Source organism: Ambystoma mexicanum, chromosome 11 (assembly GCF_040938575.1).
Source record: "Ambystoma mexicanum isolate Mex_15411 chromosome 11, UKY_AmexF1_1, whole genome shotgun sequence".
NCBI classification, from domain to species: domain Eukaryota; kingdom Metazoa; phylum Chordata; class Amphibia; order Caudata; family Ambystomatidae; genus Ambystoma; species Ambystoma mexicanum.
In genome coordinates this window covers 270,947,477-270,971,333 of record NC_090934.1, presented here as the reverse complement: position 1 = coordinate 270,971,333, position 23,857 = coordinate 270,947,477, and the positions used below count along the sequence as shown (strand labels likewise).

General features: G+C 46.5%; 1 protein-coding gene across 5 annotated transcripts in view; it reads right to left on the bottom strand.

Moving 5' to 3' along the window:
* The window catches only part of PTPRU (protein tyrosine phosphatase receptor type U), a 1,238,801-nt gene that overhangs the window by 440,904 nt on the left and 774,040 nt on the right, over window positions 1–23,857 (bottom strand). For all 5 annotated transcript variants that reach the window (XM_069623015.1, XM_069623016.1, XM_069623017.1 and 2 more), the window contains exon 8: window positions 8,162–8,473. In XM_069623015.1, coding sequence (XP_069479116.1) covers window positions 8,162–8,473 — 312 coding nt within the window. The remainder of the gene's footprint in view (window positions 1–8,161; window positions 8,474–23,857) is intronic.

The following is a 23,857-nucleotide window of genomic DNA, read 5'->3' as shown; positions in this document are numbered from 1 at the left end:
ACCATTGACTGATCAGCCAATCAGTGATGACAGCATATTAACCTGAGGCCTGATTAGTGATGTTGACCGCGCTCCCAAATGTAGACACCACTTAGAGCTGTCCACAATATGACATGCACCACGCCAAAAAACAACCAAATAGATATAAAAATGAGTTATGTCACTTACAGAATTAAAGGGACTATCTAACCAGGTGATCCCATGATGCCACGCTCCACTAGAGACTGCCATCACCTTTTAATTTGGGAAAAAATGGGGTAAAGAATGATCTCTGGGTGTTTTGTCTTTGTCTTCTGGTAGGACAAGTACACAGAGGTGGTTATCTCTTTCTGTTTGAGGTAGAGTACTGCATTTGATGGTCCGTGTTCAGTGTGCTGATGCCGGATGCTGGGGGCTTGACCGGGACATGGCCTGGCCTGTCATCTTGCTTTCATTTGTGACAGCAAGCTGGCCCCAGCGCCTTGTACTGTCTCTGCATGTTCCAGCATTGGTTCTGTTGGCAAAGCAGAGGCAGGCAGAGGCAGGTAGTGAGTGGAGCCCAGGTGGCGTGAAATTTAGAGTCTGAGAACTAATGAATTTAAGAATCTGGCTGCACTATTTTGAGAGTGGATGGTGGTTATTGTCATGTCCCCTGTGTGTGTTTGACGTCCTTGGCTATTTGCTGTCTGGGTTGCGGTGCAGCGCTCTGGGTCTGCCCTGTGTGACCCTGTGTCTTGTGTTTGGTTTGGAGTGCTAGCAGTTGATTGCTGGTTTAAGTGCTGGAAGTTGCTTTAGACACGTTTTTGACTCACTTTCAGCAGATTAGATAACTGTTGTTATGTTATGTTATGTTACTTTGCATTTATATAGCGCCTTATATATCATTGGTATGACCTCAAGGCGCTGGTAGGTTGAACGCCCTCGGGAACCGCAGTTCAAGTCAGTAGAGAGAGAGAGAGTGTTGGATGGTGCGTGGGCGCATGGGATATGTGTGCAGCTGGTGTAGTTGTTGGATGATAGCTGCTTCCTTGCGGTAGGTGTGGTGCTGAGGAAATCAGTTGGAAGTGTTCAGTCTGGAGGGTGGACACCCAGACTGAGTTCTGGCTGCATTAGGCCTGAGGAGACGCCTAAGCTAGCCGCTATGTGCTCAGCTAGCTGTGTTATATTAAGATGATGAGGTGTTTGTGGGGTCATGTTAGTATGGGAACAGCTAGACCAAATGTGATATAGTATAGCTGTGTTCTAGTTGAATGATGGTGTACTCCTTCATGTCCCTCGCTAGGTTCTTGTAGACAAGAAGCTAGTAGCAATGCCCTCTACAAGGTCCCAATTCTCAAAGTCATCTCCAACATTTATTGGGATGTCACACTGAGATTTCCACCACATCCACTTCTCAATCGAGATTGTCTATTGCAGGGCTCCCGCAGTATGCTTTAAATACCAGGGAGACAAACGCATTCCCTCTGGCGTCTGGTAGTCCCGTAAATGCTTTTTCATCTAAAAGGAATCGCCTCTCCGAGGTGTTTGTTTTGAGTGCCAGACGTAACCAGCGCCTTAGGGAACAGAAGATTGGAAGAGGTGAAAATATGTGTTAGGTTGGAGTATGTAAACTCTTTGGAAAGAGTGAGGATCAAGTAAAGTCTGTGTATACCAGTCCTTTAACTAACTCTTTGGCTCCCCTGGCCTCAGCTATAAAACACCTTGCTAGTTCATCACCCTATTCAAGTGGAGACCATCATACGCGGGAGGAACTATGCAAGTCCGCCAAGGAAACCTTTGTGGGAATATCAGCAGTTTCTGTGGTTGACCCTGTTACAAGTAGAAACTGTCTACCACAATTTGCTTTACATGACAATTTAGCGAGGGCCATGAAGGAGTAAGGCAATTGGCAAGCGATGAAAGTCTGTATTATTCCTATCCTGACTTAGTCTAATCATTTTGAAGGTTTTTCGTGTTGGCTTAAGTTGGTGGAAGGGAGTGAGAGTAATGTGCATCGAGGGAAAATTACATGGCTTGCCAAACAGTTGTAACTGAAGCAAGTAGTCATTATGTGACCGTTATTCAATCTGTTAATACTCAGGATATTCTCATTAATCAATGGGAGGTTACTATGTGCTCCCAAGATCAGCCTTAAAAACTTCCACTGGCTGTGGAGCCTAACATTGGATCAGAGTAACCTCCCTGTTCTAGCTCTCCCTAAACTAGAACTCTGTACCACCAGGAATATTTGTCTTGATAAAGCCCAAATGCCAAAATTCTCAGACGAGAACTTAAGAGGTTTCATCCTTGACGAAAGAAATATTATTATGGCCGACGTGGAAAGAACGATAAGGAACGAACCCAAAGAGGCCCTTAGGAGTAAGCTATTACTATGGTTGCATCAAAGGATGGGGCCTGGCCTCATTAGACTATCTGATTTGAAGGTCCTGTGGAGGGTGCATGTGAAGGAATACTGCTCTCAAGATAAGCAAATGTTCAGTTATGAGCTGCAGACAAAGCAATCTCCCACTTTGAGCATTTGCCAACATTTTTCAGAGAGGTCATCCAGTCTGAAGTTAGTGGTGGACTTTGTATAAATTGCTACACTTGTTCAGCTTGTCCTCTAGGTCTATTTCTTTATCTGTTTTATCATTTCAATGTTAGTCTGTTATATTTATGTTTTTAGCTATGTTGTAATGCTGTTTTTCTTCATTTAAATGCTTCTGGTACAGTCCTTTTACTATCCACGATATTACAATCTTTTTATAACATGCTTTTATCTTCTCGTTTTTTGCTGCTTCCTCTTTAAAACCATAAAAATCAATTTATGCTGCTATGTCCCTTGCTAGGCTCAGGTGTGTTTTTATGTTGTTAGTTTGTCTTCTTCATAATGTTTTTATATCTGCCCATTTGCCCATGGGCCTAAGGCATTACATACATGTTTAAATAAATAAATTAATACATCTAGCATGCTTTTTGTAATTGTCACTACCACAATTCCACCTCAGAAGATCTTTAGAGGGGATAGCCAGCTTCACTTAGCTACCCTCAATTCTCGATCTGCTGTTAAACACTCCTTGAAAACTTTGACCTCAACGTCCTCGCTCTCACTGAGATGTGGTTCAATGCCAGCTCTGTCACTGCTTTTGACACTCTAATTCCTGAGGGTTACAAGATCCTCACCAAGCCTTGGACAAACTGGTCTGGAGGTGGAGTGTACCTTGTCTCCCCTGAATGGGTTCCTGCTCCTGTCATTTCCACTCAATCTTATTACTCCTTTGAATGCCTCGTCTGTTTGCTGGGTGTCTCTCCCATGCTCTCCCTCACTGTCGCTACTATCTATAAGCCCCCCGGACCTACCTCCCTTTTCCTCTCTGAATGGGATGAGCTCTCCTCCTCTCTCCTGAACTCCTCCACCAAACATCACTTCCTTGGCGACTTTAACATTAATCTAGACTCCACGGATGCATCCACTGCACCTTTCCATAACCTCTGCAACTCTCTTTCCCTCTCTATTCTTTCCTCCAGCCCGACCCACTCTGCTAGACACACCTTGGATGTGCTCATGTGCTCATCTCAGCTGACATCACTGTCTCCAACCCTCTAACTACCCCTCTATCCTGCTCTGACTACTCCCTCCTACTCCCTTCTCTCCTCCCATCTGAAGCTCCATTGCCCCCCGTGGATGCCTCTGCCCGCACTGCCAGTCTCCTTCTCTGTCATTCGACTGATAAAGCATGTGTCAGTCGCTTCATTTGCCACCACCTTCATTCGCTCTCCCATCCCTGCTATTGACTCTAATTCCAAAATAGCACTTGCTAACCTCCATCTCCAACACTCTGTAAATCCTAGCCCCTGCCATGAGGATCTGCATGAAGCCTGCCTCCAAGTACAATCCTTGGTATGGCTCCGACCTGGCAGCTCTGAAACGTAAGTGCAGAGCTGCTGAGCAGAACTGGCAGGCCTCAAGCACATCCTCTGACAAACCGGCCTGCCGCCTGCTCTAAAGGCAATCTGCTCTAAGAAAAGGGATCCTGCCCAAGCCTGCATTTCTGGGGTCACCAAGAACAAGGCAGAACTCCATCCTACTGCAGTCTCCTCTTCACCCCTTCCCTCCCAGGCTCTCAGCACTGCACTGGCCTCCCACTTCTCCGCCAAAACTCAGGACACTCTGTCCTCACTATCCTCTACACCCTTCCCCACCCTCCCCTCTGCTCTTGCATACCTCGGGTCCCCTCTCTCCCTCCCCCATACTCTCCTTCTCCGTCAGTGCACCGGATCAGGTCTCTAGAGTATTCCGCTCTTGGTAACTCTCCTCCAAACAGGTGCTCCACTGCTCTTCCAGAACTATTAAGGACATCATCTCCTGCCTCTCCCCTATGTTGGCTGACTTCTGTAACCCTTCCTTTGCCACTGGCTCTTTCCCACATCCCCTCAAGCACTCCCTTGTGCACCCTCTCCTAAAAATGTTGTCTGCAGATACCTCCTGCCCGGCTAACTATCGCCCTATCTCCATCACCCCTTTCCTAGGTATACTCCTGGAGAAGCTCCCCCAACTCACCCACCATACCAAATCTGCTGGCTGTCTCCATGACCACCAGTGTGGCTTCCTGCTCTCAAATGTTGACTCCAACATTCCCTCCGTTCTGATCCTTTGCCACCTTTCCTCTGCTTTTGATACGGTCAGTCATGCCATCCTCATAAATCGCCTGTGATAACCTAGGCATCATGGACCTGGCACTGGCCTGGCTGACCTCTTTCCTTTCTAACCGACATGCGCAAGTGCAACTGGCTCTTTCCTCTCTGCCACCCAGCTTTCCACCTGTTGCATTCCTCAGGCTCTATCCTATCGCCCTAGCTTTTCAATATCTAGCTTGCCCCTCTGGCCCACTTGATCCCCACCTTCTCTCCTCACTTCCAGTGTTATGCTGATGACACAACTCTCCTTTAAGCTTCTCTCCTCTAGCTCCTCTACTTTCTCTCTCATACCTGACTGCTATGCAGGCACGGTACTCTGCTAATGATCTCTGCCTTAATGCCAGCAAGAGTGAGATCCTTCTCATTGGGATGCCTGCACCCTGTTTCCCTCCCACTCTCTGGCTGCCCTCCTTGGACCCCCTCCCCTCACACTCTTGTGAGACCAAAAACCTTGGGGTCATCTTCGACACCTCTCTCTCCTTCTCCCCTCACATCACAGACCATGCCAAGAAGTCCAACTTTCAGCTACACCTCCTCAGAGGCATTCTCCATTTCCTCACCTTCCCCCAGAAGCTCAATGACTCCAGAAGCCAGGTTCTTTCTAGGCTGGACTGCTGCAACACCCTCTTCCTCAGTCTGCCTCTTTCCTCCCTTAGCCCTCTTCGACTAATCCAGAGTAGGGTTGTGAGATTTATCTTTGGCCTCAAGCCCAGGGACCACATCACTCCAGCCCTAAAATCTCTCCACTGGCTCACGGTGGCTGCAAGGATCAAATTCAAGATGCTCTGCATCACCCACAAGGCTTTCTGGGGCCTGGGACCACGCTACATCCACCTTTCCCTAAATACCTCCCTGCTAGGGTCTTTCGGTCCTTTCGCTCAAACTCTCTGCATGTCAGACGTTTCTCCAAGCAGAGAGTGATCTCCTTACGTTCCGGAAACTTCTCAAGACTTTCCTTTTCTCCTCCTTCACTCTTCTCCTATCCTGCTATCCCCCCTGCCACTGTGACTGGTACCTTCCTAAACATTTACATGCATTTCATTTGACTGTCACACCTCTCAGGCAACATTATAAGCCAGAATAAGCAGCGGTAACTTAAGTGATTTCACAGAAGTTTCTAAGGCAACTTTGAAATGTGTGCATACACCTGTGACATACCCACAACTGTCGCACAGCTCCTGCTGCATTAGGAAGGCGCTAGTCTATGTGCATGGCTCATGCATGTGTTCGTAGTCTTATGCCAAACAAGCACCTACTCCACAAGCAAATGTTTTTTTGTGACTATCCAGTAGGTGTGTTTGTGAATTAGTGATAGTGTACTCGAAAGTAGGACATGCTTTTTTCCCACGTGTCAGTCACACTTACTAGCGAGAGAGGCGTTGCTACTTGGACCCTCTTAACTTTCATGAGCCCTAAAATAAGCTTGTGTTATGCGGTCCTGGATAGTCTTTCAGATTTGTGAATAGGAGACATTAAAATAAGTGCTCACGTTTAGTGGACCATGCTATCAAACCTTATTGTTGTGCTGCAAGGGACTTCTTGGCTAGTCATCAGGTGTGCTTCCCAGAAGCTTTCCTTCCACAAAACTCTCTGCCAAGCAAGTCGCCGTCATCACCCTGCTACACTTAACCAAGGGCACTGCTAACCCTATGTACCAACGTTGCCCTGTCAGGCCACGTATACAACGTGCCTTTGCAGCGGGTTCACAGACAGTACCTTCAAGTATGATGCGAAGATGAGGAGGGCATGGTCCGAATGTTGGATGTGGCTTGAGTAGGTGCGAGTGTGGCCAACGGGGGGTGCCACCTAACCAAACAGTGCACCATGAGACCCTGCCCATATGTACTGTGGGTCACTCACCATCGCCTCGGATGGTATTGTTTGCATCCAGCGTCTATATATAAATGCATTTCTTTTCGGTTTGCAAATGAATCACTCCCTCACTTAGTACTTAAACAATACAATGAGTGAGTTAATCACTTTCATTCTGTAAATAAATCACTAAAGAAAAAGAGAAGGGGGAAATAGCAACAATGTGGTTTCCTGGCAAGTTAAATGAAATCAAACATCATGTTGGGAACATAAGAATGACAACATAATTGTATATGTAAAATATGTATGTGATAGTGGTGCAAGCATGAAACCCTTATGCACATGTAATGCATACTGGGCTGCGATTTCATTTGCCACAACACACAAAAACAGTGAAAGGTCTGCAAGCCAGAAGTCATATATACTCATTTAGATAATATTCTTCTATAGGTGTGAGGCTTGGGCTGTTCTGCTTGTGCGGAAGCCAACATTTAATTTCCACAAATGCGTTATAGAGATTGGAAATCAACCAATCACTCGGCTCCCTGCTGCTTACCGCCAGTCTCTCGCGTGGTGATTTCTGATCACGGAAGCCCGCACCGGGGAACTGGGATCAGCTGCTTATGGGTGACAAGACCTTGAGAACAGGCTTTTGGAGACTGCCGAGGCTCCGCCCTGGCCACCTTGAAGCCCTAAACCCTAATCATGGTAGGAACCCATTTAATTTGGCTCACTCAGGCAGAGGTCCTGCAGCCGCACCCTTTTCTGGAATACCATCGGCTGGTGCGGGACAGACCTGTGAACCTTTCCCTAGAGCTCTTAGTCTTGCACGCATTACGCGGGAAGTAGGTACCCACACCACCATGTGCCAGGCAGAGGTCCCAGAACCTCACACTGTTCTAGTCCCCCAGTGGCACTGCTGAACGTAGGTCCCCCATGTGACCCTGCATCAAACGCCTGCCGCATCGCCCACCTCGGGCGCCGCACAGGCACGTCTAAAGCCCGGTTCCTGGTGCAGCCTGTGTCACGAAAATGACGTAAAGGTGCCACACGTGTTCAATGCAACACCTGCTGCCAGTGATTCTGTGGCCCTCGCACAGTGGTCGAAAGAAGTAGCGCAACTATGTTCCCCGCTCCCCACAAAACTCATCTCACCGCCCCTTTCCCACACGCAATTCAAACCCCCAAACAAACACTCCTGCTGTTTAAGGGAATGGTCAGTGCAGCGCACTGAAGTGCAATTTTCCGTTTTTTCCTACGCTTTTATGTTAAAACTAAACCACTCCGGAAGGATTTCTATTTTATAATAAAAGTATAGGAACAGTAAAACTTAAAAAGAAAAACTGGAGGACCACTGCACTCATGGCTTCTCCAACCTGACAGTGCTCTAATGCACCATGGGAACTGATAACAGCTGTATGTCCACGCAACACTGTACTTTTTGCTCCTATGTCCCATATTTGCCCGTGCGTTTTGTGTCTTTCTGTTACATAACATGATTGTGTACTGTGGAAACTCTTCTCTGTAAGCGGTTAAAGAACACCTATGGTTTTCTGACTATATAAAAAGTAAGGTACTGCTAATAAGACTAGGATCTAGTGAGCCTTCTAAACGTACCTAGGACACACACTTGTCATACCAAGAACGCGAACAGACCCCACAGGGCCCCCCACATGCTCATGAAAGCTCTTACCGTCTTCATCAGTCTGGAAAGTCACCTCCTTGCCCTCCTTGCGTCCTTCAGGGTTGGCGAGCACCAGCTTGACGTGCACATTGCGGTAGGGCCGTAGGTTCTTGAGTGTGTAGCGGTTCAGGCTGCGCTCCATCTTAACGCACTCGCGAACTGTCTGGTTGTGGCCGGGGCTGCCCAGGTAGTAGCGGTAACAGAGGGAGACACTATAGCTGTGACAGCGGGTCAGGTTGTACCCCAGTGGCTCCCACTGCAGGGTCAGCTGGCGTGGCTGGATCTCAGCGAAGCCCAGGTCTTTAGGTGCTCTCATTGGCTCTGCATGGAGGAGAGAGAAACAAAGCAAACTGTTATAGGGTTCGCGGTCGCCACAATAGCTTCACATCACTCCTGAACGATAACTCTTGAACTTTTGAACAGGGTTTAATTGTTTTACAAAGCATCCTTAAAAGGATCAGATCATTAAAGGGGACCCTCTGTACTCTTGGACGGAGGGTGATTTCCTCACTACAAGGGCAATCACCCATGACCAGGGAGGATCCACCCCCTTCATCTATCCACTACAATGTGGCTCCTCCTGCAACAGGGTTCGTCCACCCAACAAAGCGATAAAGGACAAACCAGTAAATGGATATCTAACCAATAGAAAGTAAGATTCATATTCAATTGAAGAGGCGGCGCCCATACCATGGAAGATCACGCACACAACCAAGGCTGATCCCCCCCGCCCCCAATTACAAGATCCATTCAGCACAGGCACGAATCATCACGTTATGCATGGGAATCTCCACTCCCTACAGGATCTGGCCCCTATAGGAGCAGATTTGCTCATACTGGGGTAGATATACAAGCTGAAACTCCATTTGTTTAAAAATGACATTGATTGAGTGTCCATACATTTTCAGCATCTACATTCAGGTGGTGGTCATCAATTTATTTCAGATGTGAATACATCGAAGTGTTAAGTGTGGCTTAATACATAGCTGGTTAAAGGATTAACTAAAAGCGGTAAACATTAAAACAATAACACAATTGCAATCTCTTTGCATATATATCTTTTTTGTCAATTTTTACAATATAGTAGATGATAACGTAACATGCCATATCGTCTCGTAGGATAACAGCATAATTTAACATAATGTACCAAAGGATACAGATTAACATAATATGGGGCAGCACTGCATAGCATAACTTGAGCATAGCATAACACAACAAAGACATTACACAACCCTATGAAAATCAGTACAAGCCAAAAACGACATCCGGGGTCCTGACCAAGTTTCTCTACCATGTACCATGTATGTGCACAAGACCTTGCATAGCATATTATCCTGGCCTGTTTAGTTTCCCTTCTAGGGAGGGGTATGGCCAGCTCGGGGCCCCTTGCTCAAGGCGCCCAGAGTCTGAAGATGCCCCTTACTAAAGGGCACACAGGCACAATCCTGATTTGAAATTGACTGAATTACATCAATATTAAGTACAAAATAAAAAACCCTTAAGGCCCGACAATGATACAGAGAAACCTAAAAACAGACTTGACTCTATAAAAATACATGTTATTATATTGAAAATAATGTGAATGTAAGCACTTGGCTGGCTAATAAGGGCCATGGAAAAAAGTGTTTGGGGTTAAGGAACACAACACAGGGGTCCACAGTTATATGTTTGAGGGGGTGCTGCAAGAGGTTAAGGAATAGTGCTTTCTTTTAGGTGGCATGTTTGGGCTTTGGATCAAGGGGGTTTGTGGTTGTTGAGTTCATGAAGGGGTTTAGGATATAGGACTGAGGCGGTTCCTAGCATTTGAATATTTTAAATGGAATTTTAGGTATATTTATTCTTTTGTATGCACTTTGTTTGCAAATATGCATGTTACTAAAGTTTTCTGTTTGTGATTCATGTGTTTAATAGTTTTGCTAAAATTGATAATATCATTTTGAATGTGTTTATTCTGTTTGGTCAATTTAGATTTTAATATTTGTTGCATATTGATAATTAAAGTACTTTTAAAAGTTGTTTTGGTTAACAGTTGATGGGAACTGATAAATTGACAAAGAGTGGATTGTCTTATAAAATTGTAGAGACATATGCATTATATGTGATTCTTGTGTAGTTTCTGCTTTAATGACATTGTCAAAACAATTCACAACAAGGCCTTGCAAACATGCACTTTGGGCCACCCAGCATGGTCTTGAGTGGTCTTGCCTGCAATACTGTAAATACAACTCCTAGTTAGGTTTCTCCAAAAGAATGTTATCTGCAAATACATTCCTTTTGGGATACCGGATATACGCAATTCAGTCCACAATGAAGTCACCTTTATTCTGTAAATAAATAACCTAGGCCCCGTATGCTTATTAGCCCTTAAGTGCTCATTTAAGGTGTCTGCTTCCCAGCTGTCTGCCTGTCTTGTGATAATCTTCAGCTCTTGTGGTCCTGCAAAGAAGAGCTGATGAGGCTGTGTCACTTTAAGGTCTGTCTTTGGCCTATTTAAGGTGTTACCTTATCCCTGAATTCACCCAGGAGAATCCCCTCTGTAAACTACTTGGTGCTTTGCATAAAACCAAAGAGCATTTTGGGAACATACGAACAAACACACTTTTTTTATACATGGCATATCTGTGACCATGATTCAAGCCTGTGACGCTTCTTACCACATAATGCACACTGGCCTTTCTGATTATTTAATTTATGATAACACCCTATCAGTAGCGTGATGGCAAACTACCAGTCATTTATACACATTTGGAGAGAGCTATGACTGTCTGTTTCGAGTGGGGAAGCGAGGGACTGTGCGGTGTGTGGGGTGCCTGAGACTGTGGGACATTTTTTGCTTAGGTGTGAGAGACATGTTGAGGGAGAGAATTGATGAGGGTTCGGTTGACTGCACTAGGTGTGGCTGAGCTGAGTGGGAGGACTTTGCTGGGAGGTGACGGGGTGAGAGGCAGGGGGAGGAGCAGTGTGATGTTGGATTTTGTGAGGCAGACGGGGCGGTGGGAGGAGTTGTGAGTTTATGTGAGCTAAGTATTGATTGGTGGGTCTGGCGCACATCATCCTTTAGGATGGGGAAGCGCCTGCGTGGGTCCGCCCACGCCTCTGATAATTGAAAGAAAGAAAAGAAAGGAGAGAGCTATCCTTTGAGAGTCAGGTGCTGGCTGTCCTGCTTTAGCAAGCAGTCTGCTTCCCTGTATGCATTTCTTTCAGTGCCTCTCCCAAACTCAGAGGGTCTTGACTAAAATCATGCTGGGTGCTACAAGGACTCAGTGAGCCCCAGTTCAAGGACAGTTCTTGGAGAGTAGCGTGGTCACCTAAAGCCCTGCCTGTTGGTATCTCTCAGTGAGGCAGTGCCCTTGTGTGCATGGATTATGGGAACTTCCCAAAGAGGCAGTGGGTATATCCTGTGCTCCCTATAGGCCTGCAGGTGTTTGTATTATTTATCTCTCCAGATATATTGGCCTACAGTGCCTAGCCACCATAGACAAGGGTGAGGGATCATGGGAGTTGTAGTCCAAAACACCTGGGGAGCCATCGATGTTGCTTATCACTGCTCAAGGGTTATGATGTTGCCAGCCATAGCTAAACACAAAGCCGACATTTTAGCCAAGTAGCTACACCACTTTACAACAATTAATTATTTCTGTATAAACCATACGTAAGTACATTAAGCATGTATGCCATGTAATCATACAAAATGAGCGTGCTGAGGGCTGCAGGCGAGTTGGCGCCTAATATAAATTCTATAGAATACAATACAATAGAATAGAATACACTTGGAGTTGTTTCATGGTAGAACACATTTTTGACCCAGAGATGCAACAGAGCAGGGATTTAATTTGGGGGTTGCTAGAGGTCTCAGCTGTGAACCCTGATCATTGACTTGTGACCCCTAGCCAATCCCTTGAGACCCCTCGCTCCCATCCCCCAATAATAACGCAGAATGGGGGCGAGTCTGGGAGACACATCCCAAGCCGAGGCGTGACACACACATAGGGTCCTGTTTGTCAATTTTCAGACACAGAATAACTTACTACCATCAAAAAATGAAGTTTCGACACGATGCGCTGATAGGAAAGCATACACGTGGGGAGCACTGACCACAGCTAGGCATCAAAGTAATCGGAGGAAAATATGTAGTGCATGGGCAAAATGGCGCAAAGCCACTAGCCCTGCGACCCGCCACCATCATATATCAACCTGGACTTATACATGTATACATTAGCCAAAAACAGGACGGTTAAAAGGAGATGATTTTCCCTTTCCCTGAAGCCAGCTTGTTCCATGACTCTCGGGATGCCGCAACTCCCTTGCCGCCAGCATGGCTGCTTCATTGCCTTTGATTTGTCAATAAGTATAGAACATTAGCCCCTAGCTCTGTATAATAGCTGTGGATGCGACTGGACCCTTGCGCATGCTTAGAATCTTGGCTGTAGCAGAGGTGTCACCTTTCTAGAACTAGTTCCGAGTCCCACCTTTCAATTAAAAATAATGACTAACTCATTCCACAATGAATGTATCCACCTACGCTGCAGTCTGCAGGGGGTGTGGTTCATGACTTCGCTTGATCTGCATGGCAACCCACATTCAAATGCCTGCATTATAGGCTCCACACGTAAGCAGGCACATTTATTTCACTTTCTACCATGGAAGCATTCCTGTTTGTTTTCCTTAATTGCGTTGCCTGTATAATCATGTTTTTAAAAAACGTATTCATCCCTTTCTGTGTCGCCCTATCCTGGCCCTAGCTTAAGGTCGGTCTGTTTTTCTCAGTGCATGAGCTATGAAAGAACACAACATTTTCATCAGCAGTGACAATGGATTTGTGTACTTATTTGTTTTCATGCTTCAACTATTTGTAAGGTCCGATAGGGGTCATTACGAGTAGGGCGGTAAGGGATACCGGGCACCGGTAAAAAGACCGGTGCCGGTAATCCCCTACCGCCCTATTCCGAGGTCCCTTGGAGGGAACTTTAAGGAACGTGTGATCTGACCACACGTGCCTTACGGGTCCCGCTAAGGGACAAGGGCGCTAATAAGGGGCTTGCCGTTCACAAGCCTGTTATTAGCGCCCCCGCCCCCATTCCCATTGAGCCCTATGGGGGCTCAATGGGAATGGGGAATGGTTTGTTCAATGGGGACTTACCGGTCCCGCCAGGGTCGGACTAGACTGGTAAATCCCCATTGAACAACACCGGTGCCGGACCCGTTATTGGTGGCAGTCATGGCGCAAATAGCGCCAGGACTACCACCAATCTCGGAATGATGGCCGATGTCTTGCATAGGCCTTCATATATATTTTGCATTTAAATTACATCAGTGAATAATGGCATGACTTACCGTGAGCGCCCACGCGGTTACGGGGTTACCTTCCTATTCCCTCTTCACTGACCGTTCAGCTGTTGCCTAACTCGTTCGGTTGTTTGGCTTTAAGCATGTGGGGCTACACAGTCTCGGTCAGCAGCTTTCTCTGCACACTCTATTGTTTCAATCAGTTCTGTAAGAGGATTCAATTCAACACTACAGCTAAGTCAACGCCTAGTCTATAATACTGAATGAAAACCCTTATTGATATATCTTTAGGTCCAGTTCATGCGTTCTGGATGACTACCCCTATATAACACCCCTCTCTTGGAATCCCCCTGACCCCACTGAGCCAAGAAGTAGTTCTGTTTTGCAAGTTAAAAGGTTTATTTGATAATTTAAACAATAGGTATATATATCCCACTTTATAATAAATTAATAATTGAATATCACCCTTAATCTGATATGATAAAGATTAACAATGGAGAATCTGGCACTAGCACACTTCTTTATAATCACTAATGAGTTGACATGAAATGGATAAGATAGCACACTGGTAAATAGGAACAAAAGTATAATGTGGTAGAGGATGCTTTATGTAGGCTCAGGTGGATGCAATATTCAATGAATGCAGTACAGAAAATACTCAATATGATTTCAACCAACAATGTAATCACTTTTCTCTGGCTATTCACTCCCCCCCTCTTTATGCAATGCAAGGAAATGGGAGGAAAGCACACAGTTCTCAGAAATGCAATCAATGTAATCAGTTCAATCCAGCAAGCTTAGACAACAGAAAACAGATAGGAGTTTTGAAATCACAGGCCCAAATTGCTTTGATATGTGCTGGCAATGAATGAGAAATATGCTGGAAACGCTTTTAATTCCCTTTCAGAGGTTCAGGATGAGTGGTCTAGTTAATATTAGTCCAGGCTCACACTAGCAATGATGCAGGGATAGTTAGCAGGTTAAACGAATTTCTGGCAAATGGAAAGCGGTAAAACTATAAGGGGTAGGAATGCGGTTCTTGGTGCGATTCAAAGCTACGATTCTAAGCTATCAGAGGAAAGTTACTGCAAGTCTCTAGCCCAAACGGTCGCGGAGATATGAGCGATTTAATAAAGGTCGTTTTTGGGTTTGCAAATTTCAAAAGCTCAAAATGACAAGTGCAGCTTGCAACTAGAAATGACAGGTGACAGCTAGGAGGCAGTTCTCCTTAGGTTAAATAGATTGAATTAGATGAATTTAAACTAAGAGATTGGTTCTACACAGTTCTGCTGGGTACTCACACTATATTCTTGAGTGAAATGGGCCTCGCCATGGATCTGGTCAGGGTTTTGGACTGGACTCTGGTCTGGTCTGGTCTGGCCTCTGCACTTCACAGTGATCTGGGTCAGCTCTCTCTGCTGGTCTGGGTCTCTCTGGGTACAGCACTGCTTTCTCTCTGGTCTGGTCTCTTAGTTCTGGATAGATTGAAGTCTCTAGTTTGGCTTTCTGGAGGTTGATGGAGGTAAGTATGGATTTTTCCGGCAGAGCGTCCCGCTGCAGATGGATTTGGAAGGTCTCTATCTGTCCTGTCTGTCTGCTTTTATGTGTTTAGAATGTGGGTGTGTTCTAGCATCACTGACCCTACCTCTCTCTCAGCTTCTAATTGGTCAAACTTCCATTTATCATTTGATTGGGGAATGAACTGTGAGTCAGAATGATGTCATTTTACAGCCTGCAGAAAGTCCACTCCTCCTGTCAACTTACACACAAATCTAGATTTGAAACAAATACATATTTGCAGAGGTACATATTGTTTTAAAATCATATGCACCCATCATGCATTACAGGAGGTATACCCTGTTCAAACTCTGCTCTTCCTGGGAGCTTGCATTCAGAAATGGCACATATTTCACTTTTTAACTGATTTTGCAATTTCTGACATTGACCCAACTTTACATACATGTGTGCAGGGAGTAGGGACATTAACTGATGAAGTTTCAGATTTTTAACATGCATACATTTAGAGTTATATCCACTTTTCCGCTGACACCCCCCTGAACACGCCACCGGGTCGAAAAACCTCTTAAAATGTGGGCAGAAAAATCACAAGAATTATGGTGTCATTTATAAAATTTTCACATGTCCGCTCTATGAGTTATTCATCTTTTTAAAGTTATGTTCTGGCTCCAAAGGGGTGTGGCTTACCCTCAGCACAAGGTTGAATTTCTGGTTCTTTCCAGTTCTGCCAAGCCAGCTTGCTCTCACAGGCAGTGCTCCTCCCAGCTCCTGCCAAGAGGAAGCTACAATTTACGACTGCGGTAATAAAAACCTTTGCCTGAGTGAAGAGGGCTTTGTTCACTCTCTTGCAGAGCACAGATAATTCAATTATCAGATAGATGGCATATCCTTAGTGTGGGCAGCAAAAGGAAGGTTGGCCTGGGAACACAGTGGTGACTCAAATTTCACTCCTGATGGGGGTAGTTGCCAGGCAGAATCAAGTTCCTTAAGCCAGACTTTCAGCTACTGTCATGTTATTTGTTGCTTTTTAAATTAACTTGCAATTTTACACATGCAGCTAGAATGCTGATTCTAAGTGCAAAACTATGACATTTAAACAGTTACAAAGGCATGTGACACCAAACATAGCTCACTCATTTAATCTAAACATTTTCGATTTTAGTGTCTTTAAATCCAGTGCAACTTAAACTGCTGACTCCATAGCAGTTTTGTTATAAGCATTGTTTTGGGCTCTTCATTTCCCAGATTTTGTAGGCACACAACACTCCATTCTACCAAATGTCTGCTGGTGTCCAGTGAGTTTTTAGATGTGTTGCAATGTTTAAAATAGACAGTTTGAGCCTGCCTTCAGAGAAACACAGGGTGGTTTTAAACTGCCGGCTTTTGGATAGTGGTGAGTACTGGTACTGCACCCATTTTTGGGATTTAAGAAAATGAATTCCCAACAGTTATGGGTTTGCTTTTGGCAATCAGCATTGCCACTCCCAATGGTTTCAGACTACTGTGCGGGTAGTCCAATGGTGGTTTTAAAGCGCTTTGAAGCTAACCGGCGCTACTGTTTTTCCTTTGGCAACCCATTTCCCTCATGGCAACCCAGCCTTTCATTCTCGCACTGGTGGGTGGCAAGTGAGGCAACCATTTTAGTGTGCGCACAAACTGCGCAGCTTTCCTGGATTTCAGCGCACATGTGGGTTTTCCGCCATCTTGAATTTTCTAAGCCCACAGCACCAAATGTTGCAGCATGATAGCTTAAACGTGGGTCAGGACACCCAACAAGCCCCCCCCACGCGACTGCACTTTGAATTTGAGTCGATGGGGAGTCGCGTGCCCATGGGTTTTGACCCACGCACCGGTCTGTCCGCATAATCTTCTTCCTCTTCTGTAGATGGCACTGTTCAGCATCTTCTTCTCCATCCGGTACTGATCGATCGGTTCTCCTCGCCAGTCCTGATGGGAGTATTGGGCGGTCCACTGGGCCCATTGGATCTTCGTTCCCGGTCTCCGGATCATCCTCCTTGGCCAGTCTCAAGGTCTTCTTTCTCCTAGGACGACAAAGGAAGAGCGGCAATACCTACTCATAGACGTTTTTCCACCACTGTTGAGATGGTGGGACAGCATATGCATTTCATCATGACGAAACATTACATTCTTACTTTGATAAAAAAAAACAGTATAACTAAGAGACAGTTTCATGCAAATCACAATATTTTAGAGACTAGATGTGGTATGTTTTATGATTGGAACTGAATTAGTCTGAGACAGTACCCGCTAGGATTCCAGAGGATTCCTCCAGTTGTTGCAGAGTGTGCCTGGGATGGCAACATTTCAACTGGTTTATGTGGACCCACTTGTCTTCCCCCTCTGCCGAACCGCCTTTGGGGATGCGGATCTTGTAGGCCACAGGGGAGATCTTATCGACGATCTCAAAGGGTCCTTTCCATGTAGGCAAAAATTTGCGCTGCTTGGCCTGGTTCCTTTGGAAGTTGTATAGATAGACCCGGTCTCCCACCTGATATTCCTTCCTGGAAGTTTTCAGGTCATAATGGGTCTTCATGCTATCAGCCGATCTTTCTAGATTCCGCTGAGCATAAGCAAAAGCATGTTGGAGGTGTTTCCTTAAATTCTCTACATACTCATGAGTAGTGGAGGCATTTATCAGTGTCTGCTCTTGGGTCCTATAGAGCAAATGCTGAGGAAGCACCATCTTGCGCCCAGTCATCAATTCAAATGGTGACATTTTGGTTGCAGATGAAGGGGTAGATCTGATAGCCATTAGGACCAGAGGTAATCGGATATCCCAACTTGGCCCAGAATCTGCCACAAACTTCTTTAATATGCTCACAATTGTCCAGTTATATCTCTCTACTGCCCCAGAAGAAGCTGGCCGATAAGCAATATGCAACTTCCTTTTGACCCCCAGTATCTCCCACATCTTTGTCATTACTTCACTGGTGAAGTGGCTACCTCTGTCTGACTCAATCCTTTGAGGTAGACCAAAACGGGAAAAGATGTGGTTAATCATCAAGGCAGCTGCAGTTTCTGCCTTGCAATTTGGGGCTGGGAGACATTCCACCCACTTGGTAAACAAGCATGTGACGGTCAACATGTACTTATTCCCCCTAGCCGAGCGAACCACGGGGCCTACAAAGTCGATTTGTAAATCTGACCATGGCAGTGTTATTCCCCGCTTTTGTAAAGGTGCCCGGTGTGTGAGGGATGTCGGCTGAAATTGTGCACACACAAGACAACCCTTCAAATATTGGTTGAGGTCCTGGCCCATGTGTGGCCAGTATGCAACCTCTCTTAAGATTTCCAGTGTTGTGTGAAACCCCCTATGACCGGCGGTGGCCGCATCATGGGCGTGACTTAACATCAGGCTTCGGAATGAGGTAGGAACCACCCACTGATCGTGGCCAGCTTTGGATTTCCTTACCAGCAAACCGTCTTGGATCCGGAACATTTTTGGACATTTCATCAACACTCTTAGGTCCTCTTTCCCAATGTAATCGGTATCCGTCAGGGGAAAGTTCTCAGGGTCCTCAAGGTGCTGGTAAAATTTACCAATAATTGGATCCCCCTTCTGAGCAGTAATCAAATCATCATCAGGGGTCTCCTTACTCCATTGTGCAATTGAAAGGTCGTTGTGAGCATTTGTCTGGGACCTAGTGATAGCAGTGACCTGGATTTCCCCCAACAGGGACTCAATCTCAATTAGATCCCCTTGGATGGCCCCGGTCTTGGCCAACTGATCAGCTAAGTCATTTCCAGTTTTGTCTGGTCCCTCTACTTTGGAATGACCCTTGATCTTTTTCCAGTAGATGGTCATCCCATTCGATGTGACCAGATCATCAATGTTTTGGATCAACTTCCCATGTTTCAAGGGTTTGTTGTTAGCACATAACATGCCTCTGGTTTTCCAATTAACCAGGTGCTCCACGAACCCGTTCCGTACATAATCCGAATCTGTGATTATGACCAGTTCGTGGAGTTGATGCTGGACAGCAGTGAGGATGGCCTGATGCACAGCCATCAATTCTGCCACCTGACTACTTCGGGGACCAATTTTGTATCCAGCGGAGGGTTCTGGGGACTCATTCACCCATGCATTCCCTACGCCGGCCACCAGTTCTTTCTCCCCGTTGTTGTCAACATGGTAAGAGCATCCATCCACATACACAGTGGGCATTCCCTCACACTTGTCTTCTTCAAAGACTTTGTGGGGGGAATTAAGGTATGCCTCCATGTTGTCCTTTATTTTTAGACTTTCGTCCTCGAGACAGTTTTCTCTGGCACAATCATGCAAGTCAGCCAGACCTTGCGCGAGTGGACTCTTCTTGTTTTGGCCATATCTGACCTCCACAGGAAAGCCTTGCATTGACAGAATCCAGGAAGTAATTCGGGAATTACTCACATTTCCGGCCCGGATTCTGTCACTTTGGAGATATTGCAGAGGCTGGTGTGGAGTCTCCACTATGATGTGTTCCCCCTGGATAAACGGGCGGTAATTCTTCAATGCCCACACCGTTGCCAGGAGTGCCTTCTCACAATCGTTGAATTTTTCCTCCACAGAGGATAAAGTTTTGCTCGCATATGAGATTACTTTATTGACCTTGTCATGCTTTTGGTATAATACGGCCGTCAAGCACGTATTAGAGAACCCTGTCTCCAGGAAGAACTCCTTGTTTCTGACCGGGTAAGCTAGGCAAGGCGCTTGTGAGAGGCTTCTTTTGAGTTGTTTTACTGCCTCGGCTTGTTCTGGACCCCATTCCCACTTGACCCCCCCCTTTAGGAGATGAATCAGGGGTCTGGTGATCTCTGCGTAGCCCTCAATGAACTTTCTGCTGTAATTAGTCAGTCCAAGGAGGCTCCTTAGTTCCCACAGAGTTGTGGGGTCTTTCAGTTTCTGAAGTGCTTCCACTTTCTTTTCCTGGGGACAAAGACCCTGAGGAGTAATCTCATGCCCCAAGAAGTTAACACGGGTTCTACACCACTGTGCTTTCTGAAAGGAAAGTTTTGCTCCGGCGGCCCTCAACTGTGTCAGAACATAACGGATCTCCGCTATGTGTTCCTCCACAGATGAACTTTTGATGAGGACATCATCTACATAAGCCAGGTTACCCCTTGCACCCAAGTCGGGCATGGCCTTATGTAGGAAAATATTGAATTCATTGCCGGAGTTGAGGTATCCGAAGGGAGTCCGGGTCCATGTGTACTGCTGGCCCCCAAAGGTAAAAGCCAGCTTGTATTGGTCCTCCCTACTGACAGGCACAGTCCAGTATCCATTGGTCAGGTCTATTGCAGTGAATACCTGTGACCCCTGGATCTGGGCCAGCCCTTGGTCAATGTAGGGCAGAGGCCATCGGGAAGTATGGACCCGTTTGTTGAGCTCCCTGAGGTCGGCGCAGAGTCTCCACTGGCCGTTTGGCTTCAATATTCCCAGCACCGGATTATTGAAGGTGCTGTGGACTGGACGGATTATTCCCCGGGACTCAAGGTTCTTAATTATTTCAGTAAGGGACTCCATTGATGCGAGAGGCAAGCGATATTGCTTCACAAACACAGGAGTCATGCCAGGGTCCGTGGGGATTGTTGTTGTGTGGATGTCAGTGCGACCACAGTCATATGAGTCTACCGCAAAGAGATCTTGGAAATCCAAGAAAACTTGTTTCAACTTTTGCTTTTGTTCCAGAGTCACACAGGCATCAGCTAGGTTGACTCTCTCTTCCACCATCTGCCTGAAGCCTGGAAAGACTTCTGGTTTGGCTATTTCAGCGGCCTCCTCCAGCTGGGTGGAGAAGTCCCTGGTCAGAGTGCTGATTTGGACCGGAGGCTTCAGGTGGGCAAGGCAGCCTTCATGAACCTGGAAAATCACCTCATCCCTCCTGAATTCACAAGTCACATCTTCCTTACCATAAGGGCAGGAAGTGTACACCAGGAAGTTCCCCCCATGCCGGGTAAAAATCCTGTCTGGTGTTGCGTTGTCATCACTGTCACTGTCAAAACAGTCCTTGGGGATTGGTCCTAACAGTTCATTACCTAAATCAATGGAAAAATGTCGGTCATCAACCGCCATTCCAATAATGGTGCCTGCGGCTAGAGTAATACTCTTTAAGTCGCTGTTATCCACCTCTATTAGAATGGTGTCATGTTCTATGTTGACTAATGGAGTTGGGTTTACCCCCAACCCTTGCTGTTGAAGAGAAGCATTTAGATGTATGTAAGCATCAGGGTTTTTCAACTCTTGTCCCCTTTTAACTTTCACTTCCAGGGAGAATTGTCGGGTCCTTTCTGGGATGGTGACTTCCTCTTTAACCTGAATTTCAACTGCATAAGGGAGCAATTGAGCTGACCTAAATGCTTTTTCTGGATCATCAAAGCCCATGGGATTATCCGCTAATCGGGACCAAGCTTTGAAGTTTATTAGGTCCAAACTAATGGCAAAGCGATTGAGAATGTCACTGCCTAAGTAAAAGGCGGCAGGGACGTCTCGCACGACCCAACAATTGTGGACTATGCTCTTGTTGCCAATGGAGATTTTGAGCATACACCTGCTTGGCAGGAGATGTTTGGAATTAGGTGCTTCCAGGTCCATTTCCCATTTGTCTATCAGTTTGAAGGGGGAAATGGCTGGATCTTTTGGGAGTTGGCGAAACATGGCTTCGCTGATGAAGCTCTTACCGTTGTTCACACACACTCGAGCGAGAACAGAGTCCTTCCCATCATTTAACTGAACAGGGATGAACAACTGCTCTCCAATTTGCTGAATATCAGCCAGGCTCTGAGCTGATTTCACATCTTTCTGGACTATAGGAGTGGGAGTTTCCGATTGTGGATTAGTATAGAATTTCAGAGTGTTTCCTTCCAGCGTGGAATACCACTTTAGACTGGAAGGAAGGTTGATTTTCAGAAATAGAGAGGACCTCCCATCACTAGTCTGTTGTCCTACTGCTATTACTGTCACGTCTGGAATCTGGTTGTTCTGGAAGTGAAATTCTACTTGGTCAGATTTTTGTTCAACCATGTGGCATGTGCCGTTTAAACTAACATGGTTGACACTCTGTTTTAATTTTATTGGTCGGCTAGTCTGGGTCCAGAGGACCTTGTTTACGCAATCTATTAGGGGTGACAACCTTCTCAGGAGGTCATTCCCTAGTAAACAAGGGGTGCCCTCTGGGGTCACAACTATGACCGGGTGTTTCAACTTATGTCGCCCAATTTTAATGTCCAAATCTGCAGTCCCCTCAACGGGAATTTCCTTCCCGTCAAAGTTCTGTAGTTGTCCCGGAAGAGAGGTGAGAGGAATTTGGTAATTCTCTCCCCTTCCTGCATTCAGTTCATCAAAGGCCCTTCTGGACAGAAGGGTAGCTTGAGATCCAGTGTCCACCAGTGCCGAGATTGTACCCTGCCCCTGTACTTGTACCGGTGCATAATATCTTCCCTCCTTCTCCTCAAGGGGGCACAGATAATGTACATTTTTGGACAACTGGTGGGCTAACTTTCTGGTTTTGGACATCGCTAGCGAAGAGATTTGGGCAGAATTCTGTGGAGAGTCTTGGGAATCTGAAAGAAAAAGTTGGCAACTGGAGATCAGAGCCATTGTGGGTTCCCCTGGTTCCGGTTCTGGGCTGCCCCCCCCTTTTTGGAGGCAGTCCCCAGGATGGGTTTGAACCAGGGGATTTTCTTGCAGTTGGTTCTGGGATGAGATGGTGGGCGGCGGTAGCTCAGTCTCCACATCTCCCCAGTCTGGATTTGCATCCCTAGGGACCCATTTTTCTTTGGGAGGAGTTCCCCCCTCTCTGAAGGAGAAGATCCTTTTCCCAGGATCCTCTGAGGATCCCTCTCCCTCAAATTGGAAGATCTGTACCTCCTCCTCAAACTGAGTCTGTTTGGGTCTTTTGTTTCTCCTACCCCCCCTCTGCTCCTTAGGAGGCAGACTTTCAGGGGCAAGAGATTTCGTTTCCGGTTCCTGGGTTTCCAGGGGCTGTTTACAAGTGAGGAAGGAAGCTTCCTCCAAGGCTTTACACCCCCCTTCCCTTTGTGCCTCCTCCCTGGGAACCGGTGAGTTATCGGGGTGCTGCCCCCGTCATTGTTCTGGAGCACCAGGTCCAGAGTTGGGTGCGTTCTGCGCCGGCACGCCCATCTGAGGGTTCTGCTGAGCCCTCAGTATATGACCCAGATCCCGCGCCATGTTTTGAACCTGGCGCTCTAACTGGGAAACCCGCTCAGGCTGATACGGGGCCCTGTTTTCTCCCCTGGGCTGATCCCGGGAAGGGTAGCTGTCCCTTCTTTGGTAGTACCCCTGGTTGGGAAGAGTTGGGTACCCCTCCACCCTTGGCCTCCCCTCTCCCGGATTCAGTGGTCTGGGCTCAGGGAATTGGGGAAAGAAGGATGGATGGTTTTGGGGCTGAAAGTCGGGAGGATATCTGGGGAAAAAGTTCTGCCCAGGGTTTGGTAAATTTCTGCCCTCCTGTGGGAAGTTTGGAGGGAAGTTCCCTGGGTTAGGTGCTTGGCTGGATCCCCCCCCTTGGGCTGGAGGAGTCCACACATAACCCAGGATGGGTCGATTTCCCTTGTAACGTGGACTTACATAATCAGGAGAGCGAGGGACCCCATTTGTGGGGCTGCCTCCCTGGCTCCCTGTCTGTGACTGGCCCGAGGACCTTCTGGGCCTAGCATTATTAGGTGCAGGTAGGTTTTTAGGCCCCCCCATCTCCAGATCCAAAACGGGGGTGACCTTTACCTCTGCCACGTTGACAGCAGCAGGGGTGCTGTTGGCTTTGGAGTTTTTCTGGGCATTGCTTTTATTTTCTATGGGCTTCTGCACCTCATAGATCCGGGTAGCCTGTTCAATGACCCAGTCTAAAGATCTTTTCTCATGAAAATCTCTCACGAGCTGGGTCA